A 26,621-nucleotide genomic window follows, 5' to 3' on the forward strand; every position below is an offset into this window, starting at 1 on the left:
CAGCTGGTGCTGGTGCCCCTGTGCCCACACAAGAAGTTATTCAGATTGCCTCTAGCCCGGCCACGTGTACACTGACAAGCCGCTTTCTGATACCAGCAGTGCATTTCTTCTCAGGACGTTCTTCTCTGAGCAGGTTTGCAGAGTATGGCAAAATTTCTCTGATTAGGCTGCAAGGTCTTCCAAATGTACCTCCTGCCTCACTACAGTGTGCCCAGTGCCTTATTATGTTATTTGTCTCTCTTCTGCTGAGCCAGACTCGGCACCGCCTGCTCCATGCAGCACCTGGTGCATGTTTAGCCCCAGCCTGCACCGAGGCACCACATGGTCATGTGTCAGAGGTGTAACTTCAGTAATTCAGGATTAAAAATTACTGTCCAGAGGTGCTAATTCTCTCATTCAGTGTCCAAAGGTTGCATTGTATCATGTTTATCTGTTACTCAAAACAAATTATTCCCCTAGGTCCATTTTAATCCTCCCCTATTCCCACACAATTTATTAGCTACTATGAACACCACTTTGCCCCAGGAGTGAAGACTATGCACAGGTGAAATGAGCAGTCCTGTACACCTGAGGAAGCATCATAAAACATACCCATCTCCAGCAACTCATTTTTAAACGAGCTTTGCACGTCATGCCTTTATCACCCCTGAAGAACAGATTAATGCCATGGCACTTTTATGGGCATCCCAAGTCCAAAAATAATTTAACACATGAAAAGCAAAATACCTTCTACCTTTAAGAAGCACTTGCAAAAATGCAATTCTCTAGAAATTGTGCAAAGTTAGTAAGACAGACTTACTAAAATAAATTCCTATAACAACTTGCTTGATAGGGAAGTCCTTCTGTGCTCTGCCTTTGCTGCTTTAGACATCACAAGAAACACCTTGCTCTCCTGATCCTTTCCTTATCAAAGCACAGGAAAGGACAGCAACATGAGAGGCTGTGGCATGCCCAAGGACACTGTGCTGAGGTCATTTACAAAGCCCAGTGCCAAGCAGCCAATGCTTCAGGAGTCAAGTATGTGTTAGATAAGCAGGGCTTTTTACTACATGAACAATCATCTCAGCTGCTCGATAAGCACTTGTCAAGACCACTGCTCCAATGACAGAGGAGTATTTTCAGGTGCTGGTTATTCAGAACAAGAGGCTGCTCCAGACTTCACAAGCCTGTTAATGTACCCAGTCCCTGATCCAGGGAAGTGTTTCATTAATACCAAACTCATGGTGAGGGGTCTGCTGTTAACGCAGAGGCAGTTTTGCCAGCAAGCCTGCCACCAGCCCTCCCTGGCTACTCATGCCCTGCCCCCAGCAGCACTCACAGCCACCCACAGACAGTGGGCAATTCCAGGAGATGGGCGACTTGCCCTGCTGAAGAGGACCTGCACAAACACACAGGCTGGAGAAGTGCAAGTCTGCATGAACAAGAAGCAAGGCAGCCTTTGCAGCAATCCAGTGAGCTCAGTTACCTTGGTCAGTTGCTGCTCAGAGGGGAAGCCCAGCCCGAACACGGTGTTGGCTCTGCTGTCTGCCCACTGCCCGAACTTCTGCGACGTTTTGGTGAAGGTCATGTTGGGGGTGATGGTGCTGTTTATGATCACCTGGTCGCAGACAGAGCAAAAAAGAATTAAAACGCAGAAGTCGCATCGGAAATGCATATCCTAGCAACGGTATCATCCAAAGCAATTAGCAGTCTAAATTGGGAAATTGCTGTGTTCAGAAGATTTTTTTTTCCCCCCCAAAAACAAAACACGTTTTTTTCTTGTCTTAGTTCTTGCAGGAGTTCTGATGTTTTGTTTTGTTTTTCAAAGTACCATCACAGCCCTGCAGTTAAACACGGCTGCAGGAACGTCACTGAACTCAAAGCAGGGTCAGGAGCTACAGAACTACCCTGGCAGAAATGCAGATGCAAAATCCTCTTTTTTTTTTGCACTAGGAAGCCACACAGCCACTGCCCCAAGAGGCTCCTGCCTGAGGCCTCCAAGCAGAGCATCCATCAGTAACACCTGAACTCAGACCTGACGGGCAGAGAGAGACATTTCTGCATTTTTCCATTTGTCCTCAGGCCTCCACAAGTAGGATGCCAGAGACATATACCAGAAGTTAAAAAAAACAAAACAGACAACAAAAAACAAGGCAAGGAGAAGCTGATAGCTTACTAGTGAGTTTAACTTGGGAGGGTGGTGAAGTGCATCACCAGCGATGCACATGCAGTATCAAATTTGGGCCTCAGAACAAATGCTTTGCCCCTTTACACATGTTAACTAACATCTGCTTCATCACCAGCAACCCTGAAAGCAACAGTGGTTCTTTTAAGTTAAGAAATAGCCAACAAGAGGAAGGCTGGTGGATGAAGTCTCTAAGGAACTTAGTGGAACAAATACAAAATGTAATCTTGCTAAAAGGAATGAGGCATATGTGAGATCATTATCAAAAATCTTAACTTTATTTTCAAGATGCTTCATTATATGAGTCTAGCGACTTCTTCCCCTGGAAATTAATTCATGTACAATGTTCTTTCTGCTAGGAGAATACGAGCTTTCTTCAGTAATGCGTACCATCATTTCCAAAATGCAAATTATGCAGTAATTAAGCCCAATCTGTGGGACAGTTTAATTAACGTGATCAGGAAGTATCTTGGCAACTTCATTTACTATGTATTCCAAGCAGTTTTTTCCTAAGCTATCATTTACATTTAGCAAAAAGTGTGAATTAAATTTACCAGAGGAAGATCCTTATTTGCTTCCATCCCCTCCCTGACTCTGGACCTCTGTGCTGACGCTGTCATTTGCTTTCTTAAAGATTACTCAACGTATTTCCCTATTTTTGCATCGTCACTTTCAAATAAACCTACGATTTTCTGCCATTCCCCACCACTGGAAATTTCACCAGAAGAACCAAGACAGAGGAGAGCCAGGTGAGCGGTACCCCTGAAACTGCCCTTTGAAAAGGGGTAAAACAGGGCAAGGGGCAGAGGTGATCCTGCAACCAGCACAGGCCAACACAGAAGCTGTGGCTGCTCCACCTCTGGAGTGCTCAAGGCCAGGCTGGATGGGGCTCTGAGCAAACTGGTCTGGTGGAAGTGTCCCTGCCCATGGCAGGCACCTGAGAACTGGGTGATCTTTGAGGTCCCCTCCAACCCAAACCTCTCTGTGGTTCTGTTCTCAGGGTCAACAGCTCTTCTTGAGTGGCTGGTGCACAGGCAGAGGTGTGAGCAAAGCTGCCCTGATGTGTTCTCCTCCAGCTAAGTCGTGTAATAGAAACAGCCAACATAAAATCTAAGTGTCATTTCAGTAATGTAAATTAGAAGAAAATCAGAGATTTTATGTAGGGGTTTGACAACACAAAGGGATTATGATAACACAAGGATTGCATAATACAGAGAGTCAAAAGAACAGGAGGAAAAGCTACCAAAACCCCAAAAATCAGGGTGCTTTCCAGAAACGTTAAAGTAAGTGCTATATGTCTATTTCTGTTTAAAAAGTCTTACATCAGACAGACGAACCACTTACAAATGTCTAGTGTCTCAAGTTACAGAATTTATTTTAAAAACTATGAAATTCCCAGAAATTCCAAGTGATGAAAGTATTATTTCAGTCCTGCTGTGCCTATCAACTTAGACATCTGGGGAGAAAATACAATAAAATGACCAGTTTGATTGAAAGGCAAACGCTTCACTCACTGAGAGCTGACCCTCAGAAGAATAAAATTCCCCCATACCTCCTACAATAATCACTGAGAAAATACAAACATATAAAAAACCCACACTAAAGTTATCTTTTACAACACAGTTCAATATTATCAGATGTGATAAAAGGAATAATGAAGGCTGCAAACTGTAAACCAAGGAACACTTCATTGAGCAATGAAATGCACTACACTAGCTGAGCACCTTAGAAGTTAATTTTTTCCTATGGCCAGTGAATCCAAGGAAAGGTTGTGGTGAGTACACACCTCCCAGAAACTGACAATTCATCTGTTAAATTTGTAACAAGCTGCTGTTAGTGAAACTGCCTGGAAGCCAGCTCTACCTTTCCCTTTAAATTCTCCTCTGTCAGTCAGGCACTTCAGAAATGCTCATTCCTAGAGAGAAGTGAAAACCTAAGTAGAAGCTTAGGAGATTAAATCAGAGTTTCTGTGAGTTCAGAGGAGGTGGATGCTGAGGGTACATTGTGCTTGTTCACGCGCTCTTCCTGCCCATCCTCACCCCATCTGCCTGTACACTCACTTCCCATCTGGCCATCATTTCAGAGCAGTGGCACTCCACTGGCATGGGAACAACCACACTGGCTGTGTTTAAGAGAAAGAAAGGGTGCTATGATTTCAAAGAACAATGAAAACTGAGGCTTGCAGGTGTTCCTGCCAGGTAAGCCAGATTATCCCCACCCCCGAGGCTGGCTCACCCTGGGCTACGTGAGACCAGAAGGAGAGTGCTCCCTACCACTCCTCCATCCTCTGGGCAGATGGTCTCAGCTGGGCAGGAGGCAGGAGGAAACATCTGTGACCACCACAACAGGAAAGGTCAAATAAACTGGGAAATTTTTCATCTTTTTTTTTTTTGGTGAAAGTATGAGCCAGACTTTCCAAATTTCAAAAGAAGGAGAGAAGGAAAAGGGCACTATTTTGCTGCAGGCAGGATGAGCCCCCTACCTGCAATCCAGCATGATAATTCTATGAGAAAAGGCCGCTCATCAATTCAAATACTCTGCATTTGCTCCTCATTTGTATAATACACACACAGTGCAGTTCCAACTGCATCATAAAATGGAATAAACTTGTGGACTTTCATCCAGGATAATGGATTCAGAAGACAAACTACTCTCTAATCAAATGCAATCAATCCCTGAAGTGGTTAAAGAGTTCTCCCTAAAGACAAAGGCAAAGAGAAGCATAATATAATAAGCACCTTACAGAATAATAAACCCATTCATCATACTCGGTTGTCTACATGTGGTTAAAAAATCCCAGCCTTTGCGCTCACCCACAAGCACATGTATCAGATGGAAAACATTCCTGATACACCTGCATGAGCCAAACAAAATCTCACACTCATTTCCCTTCCTTTGGGAGAAAATCAAACCTGAGAGATCTAAATTCTTATCTGAAGATGACACAGAAGTATGTTCAGAGCACAAGGTAGCGCTGCATCACCCAGAAATGACTCCAGACGTTTAGCAACACACTGGGCACATTCATCAGAAAAAAGTGAATGCAAACGAGCTAGTGTAGAGCAGAACATTCCCCGGCTGAAACACACCCATCCTGCTGCCTTCCCACGGAGAGAAACTGCCACATAAATCGAGAAGGAAGAGGTCACAACACGACCTGAGTGCGCAGAAGGAGAAAAACGCACTGGCAGCTCCTGCTGCTTGCGAGGCACGAGCAGAGCCCGCAAATGCACTTCTGCTTCTTTTCGGGGGACACTCGCAGCGTTCAAGGGGCTCCACTCCCGCACACCCCGCACCACAACAGTGCACGGAAGGGGAAAAGCCGATGTGGCTCCTGGAAATGCATCTTCCCAAGCTGCTGCCTCGTTAGCACGAGGAGAACGGGCACGCCGGCAGCTGGAGCAGCACACGGGCTTGGCCAGCTCGGCTCCCAGCGCTCGCCCTGAGCCAGGCTCGGCTTGCCAGGTTCACAGCAGGGAAAAGCAGAGAGGAGAGCGAGCTCAGCTCCAAGGGGAGGAGAGGAGAGATTGCAGAGTGCATTTGGCAGAGCCACTGGCACAGCCCCGAGGAGGAGGAGGATGAACACACCGGCAGGAATCTGCCAGGACACTCACCCAGCCCTGCCACCAGCTTCTCTGCCTAAGAAAAGACTGGAATAACAGCTATGAAATAGCTAATAAATGCATTGGCCAATATATTTTGGAACTGTGTTAAATTAAATCAGAAAAGGGCACCTTATTCTGGGACAAGAGTGCTAGATTAGGAATTATTCTGGAATTTCCCCTTTAAATTCACATCACCTGTTACTCTGAAATAACCACACCTCTAGAAAAGCCCCAAGGCTCCAAGCCATAGGATCTACTCCTTAGGACTATATTAAAATCTCCCCATTTCATTTTCACACCTCTGAATATGAGCTTCCAGTTTGCAGCCCTTGTGAAATTTAATTTCCTCAACCCACCAGGCTGCTAATCTTCAGCAAAGATGTATCCCAGTCTAAAAACAGAATTGCAGAAGGAAAGAAGCTGCTAATCCTCTGGCCATAGCTATCACAGGCTCAGCAGGTTCTTCCAGCTCATCAAGTCGACATGAATCAGAATGGGCTTGTGAGACAGGATGTGAAGATGAGGAGTCAGAGGTGGATTTACAGAGAAATTCTTCCTTTATCCCTGTCCAAACCAAACCAAACCACTACAATCCCAAATGTTCAGCAACACTTTTGTGGAATCAGCCCACCTACATTTCCATGATCTGTATTATCCTTTGCACTATCTACCATCCTTCCTACCTCTGCTTCTAGACAGGATGTAACATCTTTTCACCAGTATGTCACTGGTGATAAACTGCTCATCTCATTTCCAGTCCTGGACAGCATGCACACACACACATTGTTAATCAAGGCAGAGGTAATAAAGGGAAAAAAGAGTGTCCCTTCCTGAGGCCACCAAACGGAGTAAAGCTAGGGAAGCACAAAGACACACAAAATAGCAATGGTGCTTGTTCTAGCTTTGCTGTACCTGCTGCACCTGACACGCACATGGCACTTTCCCTGGGACAGGCTGAGGGTATGGAACAACTAGACTGGGAGCTCTCTAAGTGTACACTAAGAAGAGCACGGGGTTTCTCCACCTTGCTCTTCCTCCTGCTGCACTCCCCCACTGGTGCAGGATGGGGGAACCGAGCACAGGGCAGGCAACAGCTGGCAGGAGCCACTACCAGGCTCTCGCTCTGGTTACCCTTCATTTATCCCTACGGTGCAGTGAGCCTGGCCTGCTGCTGCTGCTTTTCAGGAATTTCTGTTCGACACACTTAACCAGGACAGCAGCTATTTCACCCATCACTGGACTCCAAAAGCTTCCAGGTATTTCTGCAGGAGGCGGGAGTGGAAGGGGAACTGCAGCGGTTCCTGCGAAGAGGGAGATGCCAGGATACCCTGCAAGGCACGCAGGACTTGCTGCAACCCTTGGCATTTACCTCCCAACCTGAGCTCCCTCTGCACAGAGGAGACTCTCCTTGTATGGGTGAAGTCTCTCATGACGTGCTGCTGCTGCTTGCTTTATGGGGAAAAGGGCCATTTCCACAGATGCACATAGTGCTTTTTTTCTCTTAAATTGTCTTGCATCCCCAGGATAATTCCATGAATGATGAGGTTCATTTTTAACAGCAGAAGCTAACAAATAAAAAAAAAATCCCATACGATTCTTGTCCTTCATAAAAAGAGATGCAAAAATAGCCCCCCCCCAATAAAAAGACTAATAACTGTTTTTCCTCTGAAAAATACCTCTGTTGTAAAGCCCTCACTAAGAACCTGTCTAAATGCAACAAAAGTGGGTTCATGATTGTGTGAATTCTATTAAGTAAATCTCCTGCTACACCTACTCCATTGCTCTCTTTTTCTTCCCAAGGTAATTAACATCTCTGCAGAATTGGCTTCCCACCTCCTCCACCCAGTCTAAATCTCTAAAATCTCCTATTTTTGCTTTGACATCTGACTAGAATTTTTTTTCCTTTTAGGCACAGCACACACATCCACCCACCCACACGATTCAAAGCACCAGCAGCTGTTTCATGAAGAAAATCTACAGCAAGGGTTTTCAAACCCTCTGGAACAAATTGTTACCCAGGAATTTCATGCAACAATTTACAAAATATATAAATCAAGATGCTTATGTGTTATTTTCATATGAGAAGTAAGATTCCTAATTTATCACAGAAAGGGAGAAGGATACAGTGGAGACTCTGTTTTTTTCCTAGTGACTAATATTGGGTTGAGGGAGAAGGCTGCTTTAACAACAATTAGAAAAAAAATTATAAAACTTCCCATAGACATATCATATTTACTTTTTGGGAGATTTAATAAAAGCATACCATCTTCGTGTAGAGCATAACCACATCCCTAAATTAATTATTGAAGCACCGCTAATTTTCTGCACTCTTCAAGCTTACAACAACAGCCTCACTGGAGGCTGAAGGTCCCTCTTGAAAGGCAGGAATGGCACAACCATGCAGCATTGCTGAAGACTCCTCTACTCTTTATCAGCCTACACACCCTGGGAGGGGTCAGCAACAGGATAGCTTAGTTCCTCTCCAAAATCTGGAAAAACTGTCCCTCGGCACGAGCAATGGCCATGAAGGACAGGTACATTATTTTTAGGAGGTAACAGCATGTCCAGGTTTCTTTGCAGTGACATCACATGGTTTCATCAACCTCTCTGCCATGTCCAGGTCCCCCACATCACACTTGAGTCTGGTGACCAGAAACCATTCTGGGTGGGGAGTTACTGAAACACTTGTTTTGACAGAGCTTTTCTGAGTAATTTTAGAGGGGTTTTAAAAAGGAAAAATCTACCCAGACCAAAGTTTCCCTACTTGCTGGTAAGTGGTGCAGCAAGAAATCCTTAGCATGGATTTTTATCTTTTCTTTTTTAGTGAGTAACAAATTTCATTTCTGGAAAGGTTCTTGCAATCTCCTGGATTCAGCTGTGTGTGGTCTTTCCAGAGCCAGTGACACACACACACACAACACACATACAAGCAGAAAAATGAGCCAGATAGGAGCAAACAGTGGCAGATATGCTTCTGCTCTTCTGTCAAGGATACAGCTGTTGACAGCACTCTGGTACATTTTCTCCTAAGCTTACTAACCAGCTTCTGAAGGATTTACTTCCAGAAATAATCCAGGAAATGAACAGAGGATTTTTCACATTTCAAAGTTAATAACTTGGAAAGAGATTAATATAGAAATGTTTAAGTGATAAGAGTTCTACAGCTCTAGACTTGGAATTTTTTCTACACCAGAACACAACCTCAGCAGATGATCATGATTTCTGGTTGATTCAATATCAAGTGACCCACCAAATTTCCAGGCATTTACTTTGCTCCTTTTCTCAGCTTTTGACAAGCTCTCTTTTTCACCTGGAGACCTAAGTCTTTTTCTGTGCAAACACTTTTAACTTTTCCTTCTATTCTTGGCTCATCTCCACCAGTATTAGCAGTTCTGAAATTCCTATTGCAGTTAAGCCCTAACCATTTTTCTCTCATCCTCTGAATACTCAAAGACCTGTTCACACAAGTGCACCCAATATAACCAGCTCTACCTTTCTAAACCTGTCTTAGCAACTGTTGACAGTTCTCCTGCAGACACAACTCCAGGCAATATACCATCCTCCCAGTTATTAAATCCTGCACCTCCCCTCAGCCTGAATTTCTGAATACCTGATATCATCTTAGGCAAATAAAGGATGATGCAAGTGAATAGTCTCATCCTTGGCTGACAGCTCTGCTTCTCCTTTATGCTGTATTTCTCCCTCACCAAATTCCAAAGAAAACGTTCTCAAGTTATCTGAATGTTTACAGAGAAACCAAAACTCAAGCAACTTTAATCAAGCCAAGTACACCCCTAGCACAGACACCACAAATATTTTAAGATCATCTGAGTCTGCTGTTTTCCTTAATTTCATTCACTCTTATTCAAAGATGTCTTTGAGAGGAATATGAAGTCCTGGTCTGTGGAGCAGAAGGATCCAGCACACACCTCAGTGTGCCCACCCCAGACACTGATCCTTGGGGTAAAATGTCCATTTCCTTTCCTGTTTGAGTCTGTCCTGCTCCAACTTCCCCTAACCCCAACACTCACATTTCTCTTTGATACTGCACAGGACCCCTTTGGAGCATTACACTTGGGGCACACCTCACACCTTCGAGGTGCCCGACCCAGCAACCCATGCAGACCCTCCTGCCTCGTGCCCCAGCACTGCCCCTCAGCCTGCCCCAGAGAAGCAACCCCTGCCTAGGAGACACCAGCATCACTCACAGATGGCAATTTCTCCTTAAATTGAGAGTTCTCTTTGAATCATTCTAAGTGATGCTAAAAAACCTGGAAGTAGCATCACCACAACTCTAACCCCTTTAAATGAAATCAGGAAATAGCTATTAAAAATACTAATTACTTACTGCAAGTTGTTTCACTGTCTGAGTGAAAGACAGGCTCCACCTTAGGTTAGGCTGGTGGGCTTTGATTCAGGCCAGGACAGATGTTCTGCTCTCAATCTGATGATCATCATACAAAACAAAGGAGAACTCTACAAAAGGAGCAGCTGCATCTCAGAGAGCATCTCAATGCAGTTTCATTAGTTACAGCTACAACAAGGCCAAAAGGCATCACAAAAAGCAGCCTTGAGGCTCTTCAAGCATCTTTTACAAAGTCTTTTGTTTAGCACTACTGGTATTAGAACATGTCTCCAGCAGACAAGCATCATTCTCCAGCTGGGAGATCTGAACCAGGACAAGTGCAAAAGACATCTGATGAGACTGATGACACCAAATTATCTGAAAGGCTTTAGTATGGATTAACAGTCTGTACACACTGATACTATTGTAGTTGTTCTGTCTCAACAGTAAAGTATTTATCTATTCCATTCTTACATATTGCATTATCTATTTGGGGTGGTCCTGTGCAGAGCCAAGAGTTAAAATCGATGAGCCTTGTGGGTCCTTTCCAACACAGGGTATTTTGTGATTCTGTGATTACATAACATATATAGGAAATCATAAACCCACAACTAATGTTTTTACTTCATAGCCATCTCAGTGGCATAGAAGCAATGAGGTGTTTATTGTAACACACACACAAACTATGCAGGCTGGAAGACAGGACTATGCATTAAAATTATATTTTACACCATATTTTGTATCCCAAAAGATGCAGTATTAATTTTTATATGGGGCATTAATTAGTTCCATTTGTTGACTCTGGTATCATCTACAGTGCTAACAGCCATGTTGAAATTAGCCCCAATAGTTCATTAAGTAACACACTACGATAAAGAGGAGATGAAGGCCATCAAATACGCTTAAATTTCTGTACTACAGGGATCAGCCAGACCAGCTTCTATAAAAGAAGGTTTTCTTATATAACATATGAAGGTTTCTTTCGTGGACAGGTACGGACAAGAAGGCACAAATACTGGATCAGTGAAATCAGACCTTCAGAGGTCAAAACCTGGACTCCTCTGCACTGGTTTGCCCTAATGCAGTGTCACCTTTAAGCTGGATGTGGCTTCTGGGCACGGTGTCACAGGCTGCCTTTTGAGGAAAGGTCATCAGAGCGTCACATGCTGCCTGTAGATGAAAGGTCCTTTCCATGTTGGTTCTCAGTGCCAGACATTTAAGTAATACTGAGCTCATACTTCCCCCCTCCATCCACCTTTTATGGCTGCCACACTTTCTGGGACCACCTGAAAAGATTTCCCACCCAGCCTGGAAGAAAACTGCACAGAGGGCAAAAACAGCATGGAAGAAGAAGTTTTAGAAATAAAAGGAGTATCTGCCTCAAGTTACCCATTGGTGAAAAAAAAAGCTTTGAGAAGACGGAATAAGAAGTATTTTCTTTTAATTTAATCATGTTTTTACTAGCAGGGACTCTCTGGAAAACATAGTCCTGCCAGGGCTGCAGTCAGCAAAATAATCTTCAGGGTTAGGAATGGGGCCTCTTGGCATTTGGGCAGGCAAAGGGCAGCTGGCTGGGACCCCAGCAGCACCACACTCCTCTGGGATACAGCGCCCGGCACTCCTGACAAGCAAGGGCCAGAAATAAAACTAGGGCATGCAAAACTAGAATTCAAAGAATCTCCCTCCCTTTGACAAAACACACAAATACCCTCACCCACACCTTTCAAAATTGTAGCACTTAATTCAGGATTTATCTATACACATTAAAAGAAAAGCCAACACACCATTTTGTAAGGTCACTTTTCGTGTACTTTTACATCCCTTTATCTTTGGCTACCCAAGGCTGTAAAACATCCTCTGTGCTTTCACTACAGAACTATTAAACCTGAAAAATTAGGTAGTTAAAAAACTCAGGTACTTATGAAAAGGCAGGCATTTAAAAAATCAAACACCCTACACCTCTGCACCTAATTCATCGGGTGCGGGGTCCGGTGAGCACACACTGACACTCTGAATGCCAAGTGAGAAGCCAATATTTTGATTGTTGCTGCCACACATCATCACAAATCACACCCATGAGGTCCTAGAGGCAGAGTTAAATGCTGCCACACCAACGCAGACCCCTGGGGAGGTACACACTGCCAGAAGCCTTTTATAATTCAGTGCCAAAAATTTTGTAATATATAAATTACTCGGTAGGTTTTTTCCTGAGAAAGAGTTGCTATTGGTTTAATGGCTGAATTTACATCAATGGAAGAAAAAAAAAGAATGAAAATATCTAGCCAGATGAAGGAATTTCATCTGTGCTACCATACCCTGCAATTGTTTTCCTTTGAAAGAAAAGATTCTCCAATCTAAGAGTCACCTTTTGGCAAAATACTCTAGGATATTTTTAACAACTATGCCTTAAAATAATTCCTTTTCCATGGGCAAAGAAAAAGATCTGTTTTGAGCCTCTGAACACATCACTGGAGAACTCAATTTCCTTTTGTGTGCTGAGGACACCTGCCTCCAGTCGTGACAACAAGAGAAGCCTGGTCATAAAGAGGTGGGCAGCAAAATTAAATTAGGTAGCAATTAGAACTAGTACAGGAACTGAGAGAGCCAGGAATACATCAAGCATCAGCAGATTTACGTATCACCCCTTCTTACCTCCCTAAATATCTGCTGCCACAGGCTGCTGGGGCTCTGTCCCTGCCAGCTTCACTGTCCTCTGTAAATCACACTGTCCCCTGCATAGATGCCACTTGATCAAACAGCTTCATCACACCATATAATGTACTGTATTCACTTTGGGGAGCACTGTGTGAATACTGATTGGCAAAATTTGGCCCATATTCTTATTCTTACTAATTGCAATTTACTTCAGAAACAGACCCCCTGATTTTGCTTTCTCAGCACAGCAATTTTTCTGTTTCTCTCTTCAATACTTTCACACACTTATGCCCGACTTAGCTTCTGATCTCCAATATCCAAGGTAATTATCAGGTCATAAACTCTTAAATGAACTAGTAACTAACTGGGAACGAGTGTCAGCCTCAGAAGCACAGTCCTTATTTTTGTATCATGCATTTACCACGATTACTCTTGCAATGTAGTCATCTTTTAAACCCTGATTTTAGTTTTTTCTAGTCATGTTTAAGCATCTCTCAGAGACAACTGGGGACTGGCATCTGTGCTGACTCGTGCTGTGTCACTTTTCTTTGCTGCTGCCAACTCAGTATGTCTCACTATGCACTTTATTGCTGGCTATTAATTTTTAAGCTAGCTTTATGTTCCTTATTAGCAGCTCATTTCTGAAAAGAGAAAATTGATGATGTTGCAATCATAAGTTTTGTAGAAATACAACATGAACATCTGAAAAGAGGGCAGAGGCTTGTTTCTGAGGGATTATATTCCCAATTCCTTTCCCTCTTCTCTGTACTGTTTGGATAACACGTATTTTCAGTTCATAAAAAATAAACAGACCCACCAACCAGGGTACTACCATGCATTATTCCTGAGGATGACAGAGGCTACTGGTCTGCATAATTTTCATACTGCCAAACTTTCTTCTTGCCTCCAAAAGGCAGGCCAATGTAGGTCGCTTTCTATGAGGAGCCCTGCGTGTGGTTTTCCCCACACACCGCACACCAATTGGACACTTACAAATTCACATTCTCCCTGCATCATCACCGTGTTTTGTCTGTTTTCAACAGGGCTGACTTCTGTCCACAACACTGGGCACTCTCACACGGTGAAGTCTCCTGGCTGCCTCATTAACTCTGAATCAGTGTGTGCCCTTGCATTTTACTGTATCGTTTCCTCCGGCATTCATTATGCTGCAGTTAGCCTCTGGCTAGAAACTTCTTAAAACATGATGAAATTACTTGCTTGACAACATACAAGTCAATTATAATGTAATTAAAAGATACACTAATCTATTCCCTTGTTTGGTCATGGTATCTTGGTTAGGATCACCCAGCACATTCTCATATGGTATCTGTGAAATCTTCTGCTATAAATTGTAAGCTCCTGTCCACAGCACCTGTTTCTCTGAAAGACGCAGGAATTTAAAGAGCTGTTGTCTTCAGCTTTGCAAACATGAGGAATTAAAGTGGTACAAGCTGGTTTGAATCTAAGGTCTCTTCTCTGCAGGGCTTCATTTGCCAGGCATTTTAATGGGTTTATCTGTCATTGGGATGGGAGGATTTGGAAGGAATCTGGCACCTGCAGGTGTATGCTCTCTCCTGGCTGACCTGCACATTGGACTCTGGGTTTTCAGCATAAGATTCCTGCATACCCCTCTGCAAGGGAAGAGTTAAGCTCCTGCTTCCTATCTCTACCCTGCTCTCTATCTATTCCCTTTTTCTCACCACCTCCATGTGTAGCATCCTGACTCTCCTACCCTTCCCCAAGGGGTAAGGCAAAGGCAGTGTTGCACTGAACTGGGCAGCAGAGCCAAGCAGCTCCCCTGCCAGCCAGGCTCACAAAAGAGTTACCAATATTTACACCTTCAAACACATGAGCTCAGCAGTTCCCGTAATCCTCACCTTAAACCCATTGCTAAATCCTGCTGCTCCCCTCTGCCCTGCACTCTGGGTGTGTGGGGACAGGCTACCCCTGCTGGGAGAAGAGAGGATGGGACTGAAGGACTGATAGGACTGCGGAGGGTCCAGACCTTTGAGGACAGCAGCAGCTGCCTGAGGAGGCCACTCCTGCGAGGATCACAGCCCATCAGGTCAGTGCTGCATCAGGAGGAAAGGACTCCTCAGGGTGACACTGCCCAGCCTGCCCCGTGCTCTGCCACAGCTCCTCCACACACTGGCAACTCAACACTGCCCAGGGTGACATGTTCATGCTACAAAGTAAAATCAAGCTCATGCAACCAGGTGATGAGCAATTTATAAGTGAAGTACCCCGTATTCGTGATCACTTCAAAATATTTTTATTGTTAGTATGTCAACATAAGGTAAAAAACCCCTCAAAATTAATCCAACATCTGCATACAAGTTGGACTTAACTGAAATTTCTCTGCAAGCCAATGTGAATCATATATATTTGTCTAAAATAAACTGTTAGAACAGCCCCCTTTGCAGAGCAGACAAGGATGGAGAGTTGTAAGAGATACACATCCTTCATCACTGCCTTCCTTCTAGGGCCAAGTCCCTTCATTTACTTGAGCTTCAGCTTTTTTGTCCTTAAAACTGACATAACTTATGCCCACAGTGATGCTGTCACATTAATCCATCTGGTATTTGCCAACACACGGAAGACTTTATTCCAATGAGATGTACAGAAAGCAGGACACCATCATCTGAAGCTGCCTATATTCTTCCCTACAGTTCTACCCAGTTTCATTTTTGCCTGGAAAAGTAGGTCAAAACACTAAAAAATACTTGTTTGAAGGGAAAAATTCAACTTTTAACTTATTCTGGCATAAACACAGGGGTTTTTTTCCAAATTAGTGCTCTTAAAATGGACAGGCAGGGTCTCTGGACTCTCCAGAGGTGAGCATGAAGGTAGCATCTATTCTTGACCTGTTCCTTAATCAGCAAAGATTCAATACAAGAGGAATAATTTATGTGGCCAGCAATTGATTCGTGCTTGGGAAGCCCCAGGGGAGAACTCTAATCCTGGCAAGCTCACCTTCCTGTGGGACATGTTAAAATGGGGGGTGGGGGGGAATGTTCCTTCCAAGTGTCTTTTGAGCAGGTGACAAAGCAAAGCTTGGGTGCCCAGCTTGTCCTGGGCAGGACCTCTGGCTGTGGCCCTATGCTGCCCCTGCAGCTTCCCAGTAATTACTTTGTTTTCATTAATTGGTCTTAATGCATGCACGCACACCCACAAATCAAGCGACCCGCTGCTGTGAGTGCAGCAGTTTTGGCTTGGAAGTCGCACTCGCCCGTGTTTGTGAAGCCAAGAGCCCACCAGCAGCAGCCTCAGCACAAGCATCCATGGGGTGTGAGCAAACCTGGGGGGCTCAGCTTCCCCCAGCAGGTCACAGGGGCTGTGTGTGCCAGCTGCAAACTGCTGCATTCCTGGGAATGAGGCACCAGCACAAACAGCATCGTGACGGGGAGATATTAATGCTGCATTGGTGCCAATGAAACATTACCATCAATTAAAGCAGGCAGTGTGGCTGATTTATAAGCCAATATATAACCAAATATAGCACAGGAGATGTTTGGAAAAACAAGTACGTGAAATAGGCGTGACAAATAGAAAAGGTTTATTAAAGGATGATTTCTGTGATCTCTATCTCCCAGAACAGCGATATTTTAACATCCTTATCCAAACAGGAACACAGATAAACAGGCTGTAAACTCATCTTGTTACCCTGTGGCTTGTGCTCTGACAGAAATGACCGAGGATTTTCGTACATGAGCAAAATGTTTTCGTTTATACCTCTGACTGGGGTCTGCTAGGGGAAAGTGGTCACCCATCAAGTGACTTTGGAGGGAGTGATCAGTGGGATAAATGTAGTTTGTAATAAAAACAGTTGTCTAAGCAACCTATTCAGTCCAACTGATTTGGATTCTTACAGCAAATACCTCAGCACACTCTCTGGTAATGCAAAACAAATTAAGAAAAAAGGTTGGGGGAAGAGCCTTCATGCTTAACTTGTCACCTAAGGCTGATGAACTTCAGTGCGGAAGCTGAAGAAAATTAAGTACTAAACTGTAAATAGTTCAGCCAGGCAAAAGTGAATATGCAGCTGGCATTTACATTAAAAGCTGTAGTCTGCATGTATCTGTCTGCTTCTTCCTTTTAGGAAGAACATTTTTATCACCAAAAGGGCCTCAGCCTTATCTACCCTAATATAGGTGGCTGTTTCAGATACTGTGCTACTGACTCAATGTGGACACTTTAAAGTTCTTGGCTCACTGATCATGAAGTCGAATTCGTCAGAGAGAAAATCAACTAAGCTGGGCAAAAAATCACTTTTAGGGTGCCCTTTGTTTTTCCAATTATCACTACAAGTCTCCATAATGTATTACGTATAAAAAGGAGTATTTATAACTTATTTAATGCAGCCCCTCTGTGTTCAGCCAGGGCTGACAGTCCCGCACCTCTCCGCACAGAAACACGCCGGGTACCTGCAGCCTCCTACCTTGGCTCCATCCACACTGATAATCCGATAGCTGTTTCTCGTGCTGTCATAGAAGTAGGAAACAGTTACAGCCTGCTTGCTTGCAGGAACCCAGTTCTTCTTCGTGCTGGGGTCAATTTGGAAGACATGGGCTCTGGTGGTGAAGATGGGCTGTTCTCTGGAATAGGGAGGGACAGGAGAAATGGATGCATGAGTCTGCGGAAGGTGAAACGTCCCGGCAGCCCAGCCTTGACCAGGCACGTTGAAAGCACAAGGCAGAGAGCACCTGGCAATCCCCCAAATGAAAAGACAGAGCAGTGATACTGCTGAGCCACGCTCCAGCCTTGAGTACCCTTCCTTGGCATCACTAAGTGACATTCAGCACCCTGAAGTTACTGCCATAGCCCAAAACACAATTGGCTTTTTTTTCCCCATGTTGTACTACCTCAGTACCCATCTTTTCCTCAAAATATTTACTTCCAGGAAAGGACATTCACATGCATTCTTTCTTTCTTTCCCCATCCACGTATTTTGCCAAAAGCAACAAGCCCCCCCCAGCTGGATTTCCTCCTCCCGACATTCCTGTGAACTGCTACCTACAGCCAGGGCTCCTCTGTGGGTGTACCAAGGACTCTGCTGACATACAGGCATGGTATAATTACTGAAATATTAATCTCTCTCCTCAGAATCCCACTGTTCTGTGGATGTGCATGAAAATTTCATTAGATGCAAACCAGTCAATCATCCTGGGAAGTGAGGGGGAAAAGAAACACAACCAAACCCCAGTGTTGATACAGATATTGCCTTTCTGTTCGGCTCTCAGTGGGTAACGGAGCACCCCTGCCATCCCGTTCCTAAACACCAGCTCTCCTTGGATGCTTTTTCTGCTCAAGAACACTGTGCACACAATGGAGGGGTTTTGTTTTACCTTCAACATGTGACCATGCAAACGACACAGAAAAGCAGAGAAGTGCAGGATTAAAAGAACCAAATGTGATGCATACAAAGTCATCTAGGTTAAAGATGAGAATTAAGGCTTCCTTAAATGCCATAAAACTAAATTCACCACCAACTATACCTTTAACCCAAGTTTTGCAGTAGAAGCAAACTACAAATCAAGCTCTGCTGAGTTTTTATATGCATTTTTATGCTTTGGTTCTTAAAAGCTAGAGCATATAATGTTTTATATTTAGTGTACTGCTCAGTATATTCTTGTCCTGTACAAAATATTACATCATGAATAGGTAACTGACAGAATTATGACAGGATTCAAAACCAATGGTAGCACAATAAAGTTACCACCCAGAAATTTAAATTAAAATCGAGGGGAGTAAATTTGCAAATATCAAACAGATTAAGTGATTTAAGAGTACAATGAGCTCAGAAGAGATGGAGTGAACTTGCAAAGCCCAGCAAGGCCTCAGGAGGGGGAAAATGAAACAGTGGTTTTCTCCTTGCAAGACTTATGCAGAGTTCTGCATTTTCCCAAGGACTGCCATGCAGGTTTCTGGACAGACAGCTGTGCTGAACCATGTAAAATACTTATCCAAAATACACTGAAATGACAATGGAACTGTCATATTACAGCTGTCAAAGAGTAGCATTTGCTTCAGTTCTTATCAGTAACTTGCTGAACCCAGCTCACATTTCACATGCCAATATCGATGCCATCCTCAGCTGGGTGGAAAGAAGGGCCAGGTTTCCTTAACATTTTAAAACACTTCCATTATCCATTACACAGGATTAGCAGTGTAACACCTACAAAGGTCATGGAGTTTGTCTGCAATAACAAATTCAGGGAGGGGAAGCTTCCCCCAAGATGTTTACTCTTTTAAGAAATGCACATTCCCTGAGCGAAAAATAATTTTGAAATTTATTTTGTTTTTTACATAGTTCTATATTTTCAGTTGACTCTACTAAAAATATGGTAATATGACCTAAATATTGCAGTCTAAATTTTGGAAGGTTTCCTCCATGCAAACCTATTCCACAACAACTTTAACTCTGTTACATTATCTTACCTACACCAGAAAACACTGTTAAAACCATGCCTAGGCACTCTGCAGCAGGGGCAGTAAGCATATAAAGTAAATCTGGAGATAATAAAAGTAGAATGAAGGAAAAGACCCCACAACTATGTGTCTCTATTTGTTCAGGAATCTTGAAGCTGCTACTGTTGAAACAGGAGCTGTATACATAGATCCCAGAGGATAAATCAATGGATAGTGAAGCTCAGAGCTGGAAATATCCATCTATCCATTCATTCTTTTATTAAGAAGGCAAAACCTCTGTTTCTAATCCCATGATTATCAACAACAAAAAAGCCCACCTGCATTTGTCTTCCTGTCTCACAGTGACAGCGTGCTCATTGATAAAGAAAATGCAACGTGTAAACGTAAACATTTTAAGTCATTTGAGGTAGCTGATCTGTTGACCTTTAGCTGGGACTCAGATTGGGAAGGGCCAGTTGGAAGCTCCACGTGGTCTGGCCTTTCTGCCATAGGTGGCAAAGCCCCTGGACTGATTTGTGACTCCTTGAAGAAGAGGAAGCGTCCCCAGAACACAACTGCCTGGATTTCCCGGTGTTGCCGTGTAATAATTAAGAAAAGAAGATGCATTTCTGCGGCCGTGTCTGCCCTGCTGCAGTTCTGTGCTCAGCTCTGGCCCCAAGGAGCCCAAAGGCATGGGGCAGAGCCCACGATTCAGCACGGGGAGCTGGTGCCACCACTTTCCCACACACCACGGCAGGACGGCAAAGCCAACAGCACCGACAAATTCCAGCGGCACAGCTCTAACACGGGGGAAACGTGCATCCCAAACTCCTCTGACCACTGAAGCACACACAGGCAACTATGAAACCATGGCACTCAATTTTCAAGTGAAATTAGGTACTTTTAAAACTCTTTACCACGGCCCTACAGAGCTCCTCCCAGCTGAGAACGATTATTCTGTCTTACTCACTCGTAACTTCCGACGTTCAAGAAAGCACTTTACTGCTAGAGGAATGACTTCGTTTCCCAGGGTTCCTTTCCATTTTATCAGAGATTTATCAGCTTTTATGATAAAACAACAGCAATGCTAACTTGAAACTTCCGCAGCACACGCTGCATGGTTTGAGCCCTGTGAGCTGGTCCTTCCGTGAGGCTGCTGGTTTGCCCGGGGAAGCAGGAGCAGCAGCACTGCCAGCCGGGCCTGGACCCGCACATGAAGGCAAAGAGAATTTATGAATGTTTAAAATTTCATGAATTTTAAACAAATCTGTTAATTATTGATTAAATACTCTTAAAAAACGCCAACTGTTTAAAAGTCAATTTGACAGTAACATTGACTGCTCAGAGTAAAGCTGCTTGAAAAGTAGAACATGAAAAGTAGAAAATCACACCTAATAATTCTTGATTCAGTAATATAATTTAAGACAGCAACTGCTTTTTTTTTCATTAAATATGGGAAGCATGTTTTATAAATATAATTACAATTTTCAAGTCATGGTTTTACACATTTTAGTCGACCTTTAATTTCTGTCCTTGCTTCATACGAGCCAAATCTCAAGTAAAAAAACGACCACTCTCCCTTAATGCAATTAACCTTTTCTGAAGAATTTAAAAAGCAAACCACAAGATTCTGAAGCTAACTAAGTGCTCCACAGCTGTGTGAGACACAGTATCACTTTCTGGTTAATACACAACCATGCCAAATTTTACAAGTGTGTGACTAGCTGCAAGCCATGTGTTTGTATTACTCTTCCTAATCAACGGGAATGAGCTCTCACTTAGGAAAAGTTCAAATTATTTAATTCAAATTTCCTTGTTTATCACTTGAATCATGAGCACAACCAGTGATTTAAATCACTTCAGCTGTAAAGAGTCCTTGCTGACTGGCAGCCAGCATCCTACAGGCTGTGGGATGTTGGTGGCCGACGGAGCTGGGACACAGCGAGCTCCAGCTGGGCGGCATCCGGGAGATCCATCCGTGGATCCGTGTGCAGGGCCACGTGGAGCCAGCTCCAGCTCTGGATAAGGCACTGATGAGTGAACACTTCTGTACTGGGAGCAATCCTTTTTGGTAGTAAACACAACACGGTGCCTGACATGGGTACCTGTGGGATCAGCACCCAAACGCGTTTAAAGGCACGAAGCGCCCACTGCACATCAGGTGGATGCACTGACCATGAAGCAACTGGGACAAAATAATTTTTGTAGGATCTGGAACATCAAGTATGTTTGTGACAAGAGCTCCAGTACTCCACCAGAGGCAAAACCACTAATTACACATTTTTAAAAACTTTCTCTAGCAGATCACTTAAAATTTCTGGGATAAGGATTCCTAGTTTACAGCACAGGATTATCTGCGCTCTTCCCACACTAACTGTAGACAACTTTGCATTAACTGTCTAATTTATCAATTGACATGAAAATATTTTTTAAAAGCACACGTCCTCATGTATCCGCCATTTGGTGGAGGATGCACATGCCTGCAGACATCAGAGCAGAGATTTTGGCACGTGGTGCTTCCTGCTACAGACCCGCATCGTGCACACGCTGAGTTTATACTACCTGACAGTGCCAGCAGATCTGCAGTGATGTGCTGTAACAAGTACTAGATAATAAGGATATCTCAAGAAAGAAGAGTAGATGCAAAGCAAAACCCTACTTTGTGACATATCCCCCATCACTGGTCATAATACAAAAAACTGTATTTGCTAAACACAACATGATAAAATTGGTGACAATAGCTGTTTGGATTGAACATTGCTACTACTGCCTGACAGTGCAATCAAACAAATTAATCCTCTACGTACATATACTGTAGTTTGGAGTGCCATTTGTATTTATTTATGACCATTCAAAAACAAGCAATGTTGCTAAAAAGAAGAGTGCTGTTCCCACACCACCCCTGCCTGGGCATGGCTCTCCCACCAGGCCACCCAACAGCTGCCCTCAACTCCTGTGCAGAAAAGGGATGGTGACAACACCAGCTCCCAAAGCCACCCAGCATTACTGCTGCCTCAAAAGTGCACACAGCTCCAAAGGCTGTGAGCACGTTAGCGAGGCAAACTCCTGCCTTTGGTCCCAAACAGCACCAAATACCTACACCCTCCCCCTCGAAAGCAGCAAGCTCTGCAGTCAGTCTCCAAGATGCCAGAAGTCACCCATGTGCCCCTCTGGCTGCAGCAGTGCCAGCACCGGGGTCCCCAGGCCTCGGGGTGTGCAGCTGCCCTGCCAGGCTGATGCTGACCTGTCTTTCTAGATTCTACTGCTGCATGATGGCCCCTGAGCCCATGGATGGAGATTCTTCTCCTATTTGAAATGCTCATCTCGATGAAAAGTCCAGGCAAGTTATGACACCTAAAAGTTACCTGTGAAAATTGTTTTATCCGCTTGTAACTCTACTCATTTGTGTGTACGTGCACATCTCAAACTTTAACCACCAACTGACCCCTCTCCCCAAAATGCCAAAATTGAAGTAAAGGCAGGCCTTTGAGGAAGACAAAGGCGCTGTGGGGAGAAGCTGCAGTTCATGGTGTCATGCACAGCAATGAGCACAGCAGCTGCAGTTTATACACAATATTAATCCTTGCTCCAAGCAAAAACTAAGAGTTCATTACCCTCCAACCTGTTACCTCTATGCATTCAACACTTGTGCCATCTTGGATCAAATCTTTTCAGAAAAAAAAGAGAACCACACAAATTAGCTTCTTAGCACTGACCGAGGATGAAGTCAGAGGACTCCTTCTGACCTCACTGCACACACTCCAGTCAGAACAAGTGCATCCCCTGCTCCACAAACACAGCAAATTCAGCCGTCTCAGCCCAGTGCCTGAGATGCTGTCACCTCAACATCCATCACTGCCCAGCTCATGGCTGGGGTCAGGGACCAGGACAGCAGCCTGGGCCCACTCAGCACGGGCAATATGCAGAGCTAGGGAGAGGCAGACACTAAATCTGTGCATTTTTTGGATGTGGTAGCAGCAAACTGGCATTACGAGAGCAGGCAGTTCATTCCCGTCCCAAATTGCCATATGCTAATTAATCCAGGTCACTCAGATCTCGGCAGCTGCCACAGGCAGGTTCTGGTGCTGGCTCCCAGTGTTACACAACCAGCAGGAACAAAGGAGAGCCTGCTTCAACTTGCAAGGGTGCAAAACTCAGCATGAGGAGAACAGGTGGGTAATGGCTCCATTTTACACCTGAGGAAACAGCCAAGGAGAGCGAGATGGCATCCCAGGATAACAGAGCCACTAGCAAGCCTGGAAACAAAATTAATCACCTCAATTCCTCTCTGCAGCTTTGCTATCACTATCATGGCAGGGCAGTTTTATACCACACTTACCCAGGGAAGTTTTTGACTATGTGAATTCAAAACGCTAAATCAACAGCTGAATATTCACCACTCAACAAAACAGACGATTGTAAGAATGAATAGACTGCACAGAGCAGAGAGAGGCTCTCAGTGCATTTGACAGCTGCTCCTCCACACTGTGGAGAAAGGTGGGATGGGGTGCCTGCAAACCACCCGCCTGCAGCTCCCATTGGTCCTGCAGTGCCAGCAGCCCCTCCTCCTCACAGTTTTTCCACAGCAAAAATCACTTGTAAGGATGGAGACACAGCCCCGAGCAATACAGGGCTGAGAGAGAGGGAGGCTTTACTGCCAGTTGTGAACAGGGATGGGAGAACTGCCCCAGAGCGATGGGCTGGGCTAGGCAGGGGGCAACTGCACCCAGGTTTTGCTGCTCTTTATTCTCTCTCTAAAAAAAAAAAAAAAAAGCACGCAGGCACCCCTGAAAGTGCCAGTGTTGGTACTCAGCAGTCAAGCCCTGTGCTCCCAGGCAGCACTCCTTTCCAAAAGGGTGGAAGGCACAGGGAATGACTGCTGAAAAACCCAGGCTGCTAGGACAAAAATTACTTTGCCCCTAAAAGAGAGAGAATGAGAAACAAACAGCTATTTTAAAAACAAAATTTACTCAAAGTCCTTCTTTTCAGTCTTGAAATTCCTGTTTTACAGGCAGACCAATCTCCTCACAATGAGGCTGAAGTGCTGAATCTGGCAGCAGTGTTAATCAAGAGCAAGGTCATGCAACTCGTTCAAATATCCAGTCGTGATTCTCTGGTGCCCACTTGATATTAGATTTGATACCAACTCACCTGCAGGAATATATGAAATTTGTGCAAAAAATCCATCTTTTTAGCAGCCTTCATTTACAGGCATTATTATTTCAACAGAATATAATTAGCAAAAGTGCTTCTTGCATTCGTAGGAAACATAATAGTTCCAGTTACTTAGACAGAAAAAAATTTAGAATAAAACTAGCTAGCTAAAGAATTGTCTGTTAAAAGCACAGACATCAATTAAACTCATTTTTTATTTGTAGCTGAGTAAAGCCAAAAGAATAAATCTTGAGGACAAAAGCTCTCAGTATGAAAATCATTTTAACATCTGTGAGGTCTCACACCACCACTGAGCCTTTATGAAGCCAATATCCAAATTAAAAGGCTTAACCTGGGCACTGAGAAAGCTCACACTTTATTTTGGGGCCATCTCCAGAGGTCTATTAACCTTTCAAGACACTGTGAATAAACACTCATACACAAGTGACAGGAGATGAGAGGACCCTGAACTAATCCTCCATAGGTAAGGTTACTTACCAGAAAAAAACAAGTTGAGGCACATGTGTATGAAACTGGTTGTGTAACTGATCATTTCAGCGATTTTTTCTGAGAACACATTGAAAAGGGATCCATAAATCTGCACCTCAGTAATGTTACCACATTGCAAAGGAGTGAATTCAAACTCCACAAACTGGAAAAAACACTTGTACTCTGTTTATACCCAGCACCTCTCCTACCCTCATGACAAACGAAGCTGGATCAGCACATGAACAGCCCCCCAAAGTCATTCTATTGCTCTGGATTGGTTAAAAATCACATCCTCTTCGTTCACCCCAGCTCCAGTGGAGTTAATGCTTTCAGCACAGCCTCCTCTGTGGCACAATGTTTGCATTGTAATATTTCAGGGAGAGATGCCATTGTACATTGAAAGTGTAAACCCTGGAATGGAGAGAGCAGGTCTGCAGGAGCAGGAGCACTTTCCCTCCCAGTGCCTTTCCTGCAGTCTCCATCCTGGCACAGAGCAAGGGCACAAGGGGATGTCCCAGACCCCCAGCTCTGGATCATGGACATGCCAGCATGGACCAAAGTCTACCCCATGCAGCTGGCCTTGGGAAGGAATTTATTTTGCATTTATAAACAAGGAGAAAATTCCTTTAATGCAGTAGTGGAGTCTTTGTTACTACTTTAAATCCTTTGTACTTCTGCTTGGCAGAAGGTTTGGGGTACTTTGAGGTTGTATGGGCTATTTGGAGTCTGTTTACAAAATGAAGAGACTAAATGTCAGAGGATATATGACCAAAACACATGGTACCTACAAACAGAAGACTGGAGTGAAAGACCATGTGTATGCATGTAAAACCCACTGACACCACCAGGGCAGCATCTTTATGACTTTTTCTCCTCCCATGCTATAGGAATTTGCATGGTTGATGAGGATACCTTCACACAAAGCAATCTGAAAAGTTGATTTCAATCAGTGGCATAATCAAAGCTTCACTATTGCAAAATAATATGATTAAACACTCCATTATTTCAAACACCACAGCAGATCCTTGGAGAGGAGCACTTTTGTGCACTAATCCATGCATGTAATTATCGATATGCTTTCCCATGCCCTATTCAAATGCTCTCCCCTGAGGCTTTTCTTCCACTTACACCGGGGGAGGGAAGAAAAAAAAAAAAAAAAAATGCCAATCAGTTCAGTTTAAAGAACAAGTTGTATAACTCTTTTTGATCTACTGCCCCAAGGATCAAATAAGGAATTCTACCAGCTGTAAGGTCAGAAGGAAATGATAGGGCTTCGCTGGCCACCACCAGGGGCAGGACACGGCTGTGCCCTGTGCTGGGACACGCTGCCACCCGGGCTGCTGCCAGAGCACCTGGGATAACAACACCCTCGGGTCTGCAAGAAAAAGGGCACCAACAGATGGTTTAATACAAGGCCCCGTGTCCGTAATGAAATCTAAGGATGTAAAAATTAATTAAAGGATAAGCAATTTGCTCTGGAAGAGATTAGAAAGATGCAAAGCAATGCCCACACTGGGTTTTCAGCGCACGTATTGACTTGCCCGTGCTGAGAGCAGCACCAGGCTGGCAACAGCACTGCCATGTTTAAATTGATTTGATCCTACCAGCCTCCTTCCAGAGCAAATCATACAGAAGACAAAAAGCAACAAATGTAGTTAAGAGCACCAAAGGCACTGTATTAAAAACAGGAAAGAGAGGTTCCAGTGCAAGCACAGCCCCAGTGCTCCCAGCCAGGGACCCCAGAGCTGCAAGGGCAAGGTGCTGGGCACATTGAGGCATGGCTAAAGCCAGCCTCAGCCCC

At 44.1% G+C, this 26,621-nt stretch overlaps 1 protein-coding gene across 1 annotated transcript in view; it reads right to left on the minus strand.

Moving 5' to 3' along the window:
- The window catches only part of HOMER2 (homer scaffold protein 2), a 54,258-nt gene that overhangs the window by 13,469 nt on the left and 14,168 nt on the right, over positions 1–26,621 (minus strand). Inside the window, exons 3-5 of the mRNA XM_042039582.1 lie at positions 21,080–21,282; positions 17,208–17,364; positions 1,466–1,597 (exon numbers count right to left, since the gene is read on the minus strand). Coding sequence (XP_041895516.1) covers positions 1,466–1,597; positions 17,208–17,364; positions 21,080–21,282 — 492 coding nt within the window. The remainder of the gene's footprint in view (positions 1–1,465; positions 1,598–17,207; positions 17,365–21,079; positions 21,283–26,621) is intronic.

Source organism: Corvus kubaryi, unplaced genomic scaffold (genome assembly GCF_017639235.1).
Source record: "Corvus kubaryi isolate FWS band 111438036 unplaced genomic scaffold, C.kubaryi_AGA036_p1.0 37394, whole genome shotgun sequence".
NCBI lineage: Eukaryota > Metazoa > Chordata > Aves > Passeriformes > Corvidae > Corvus > Corvus kubaryi.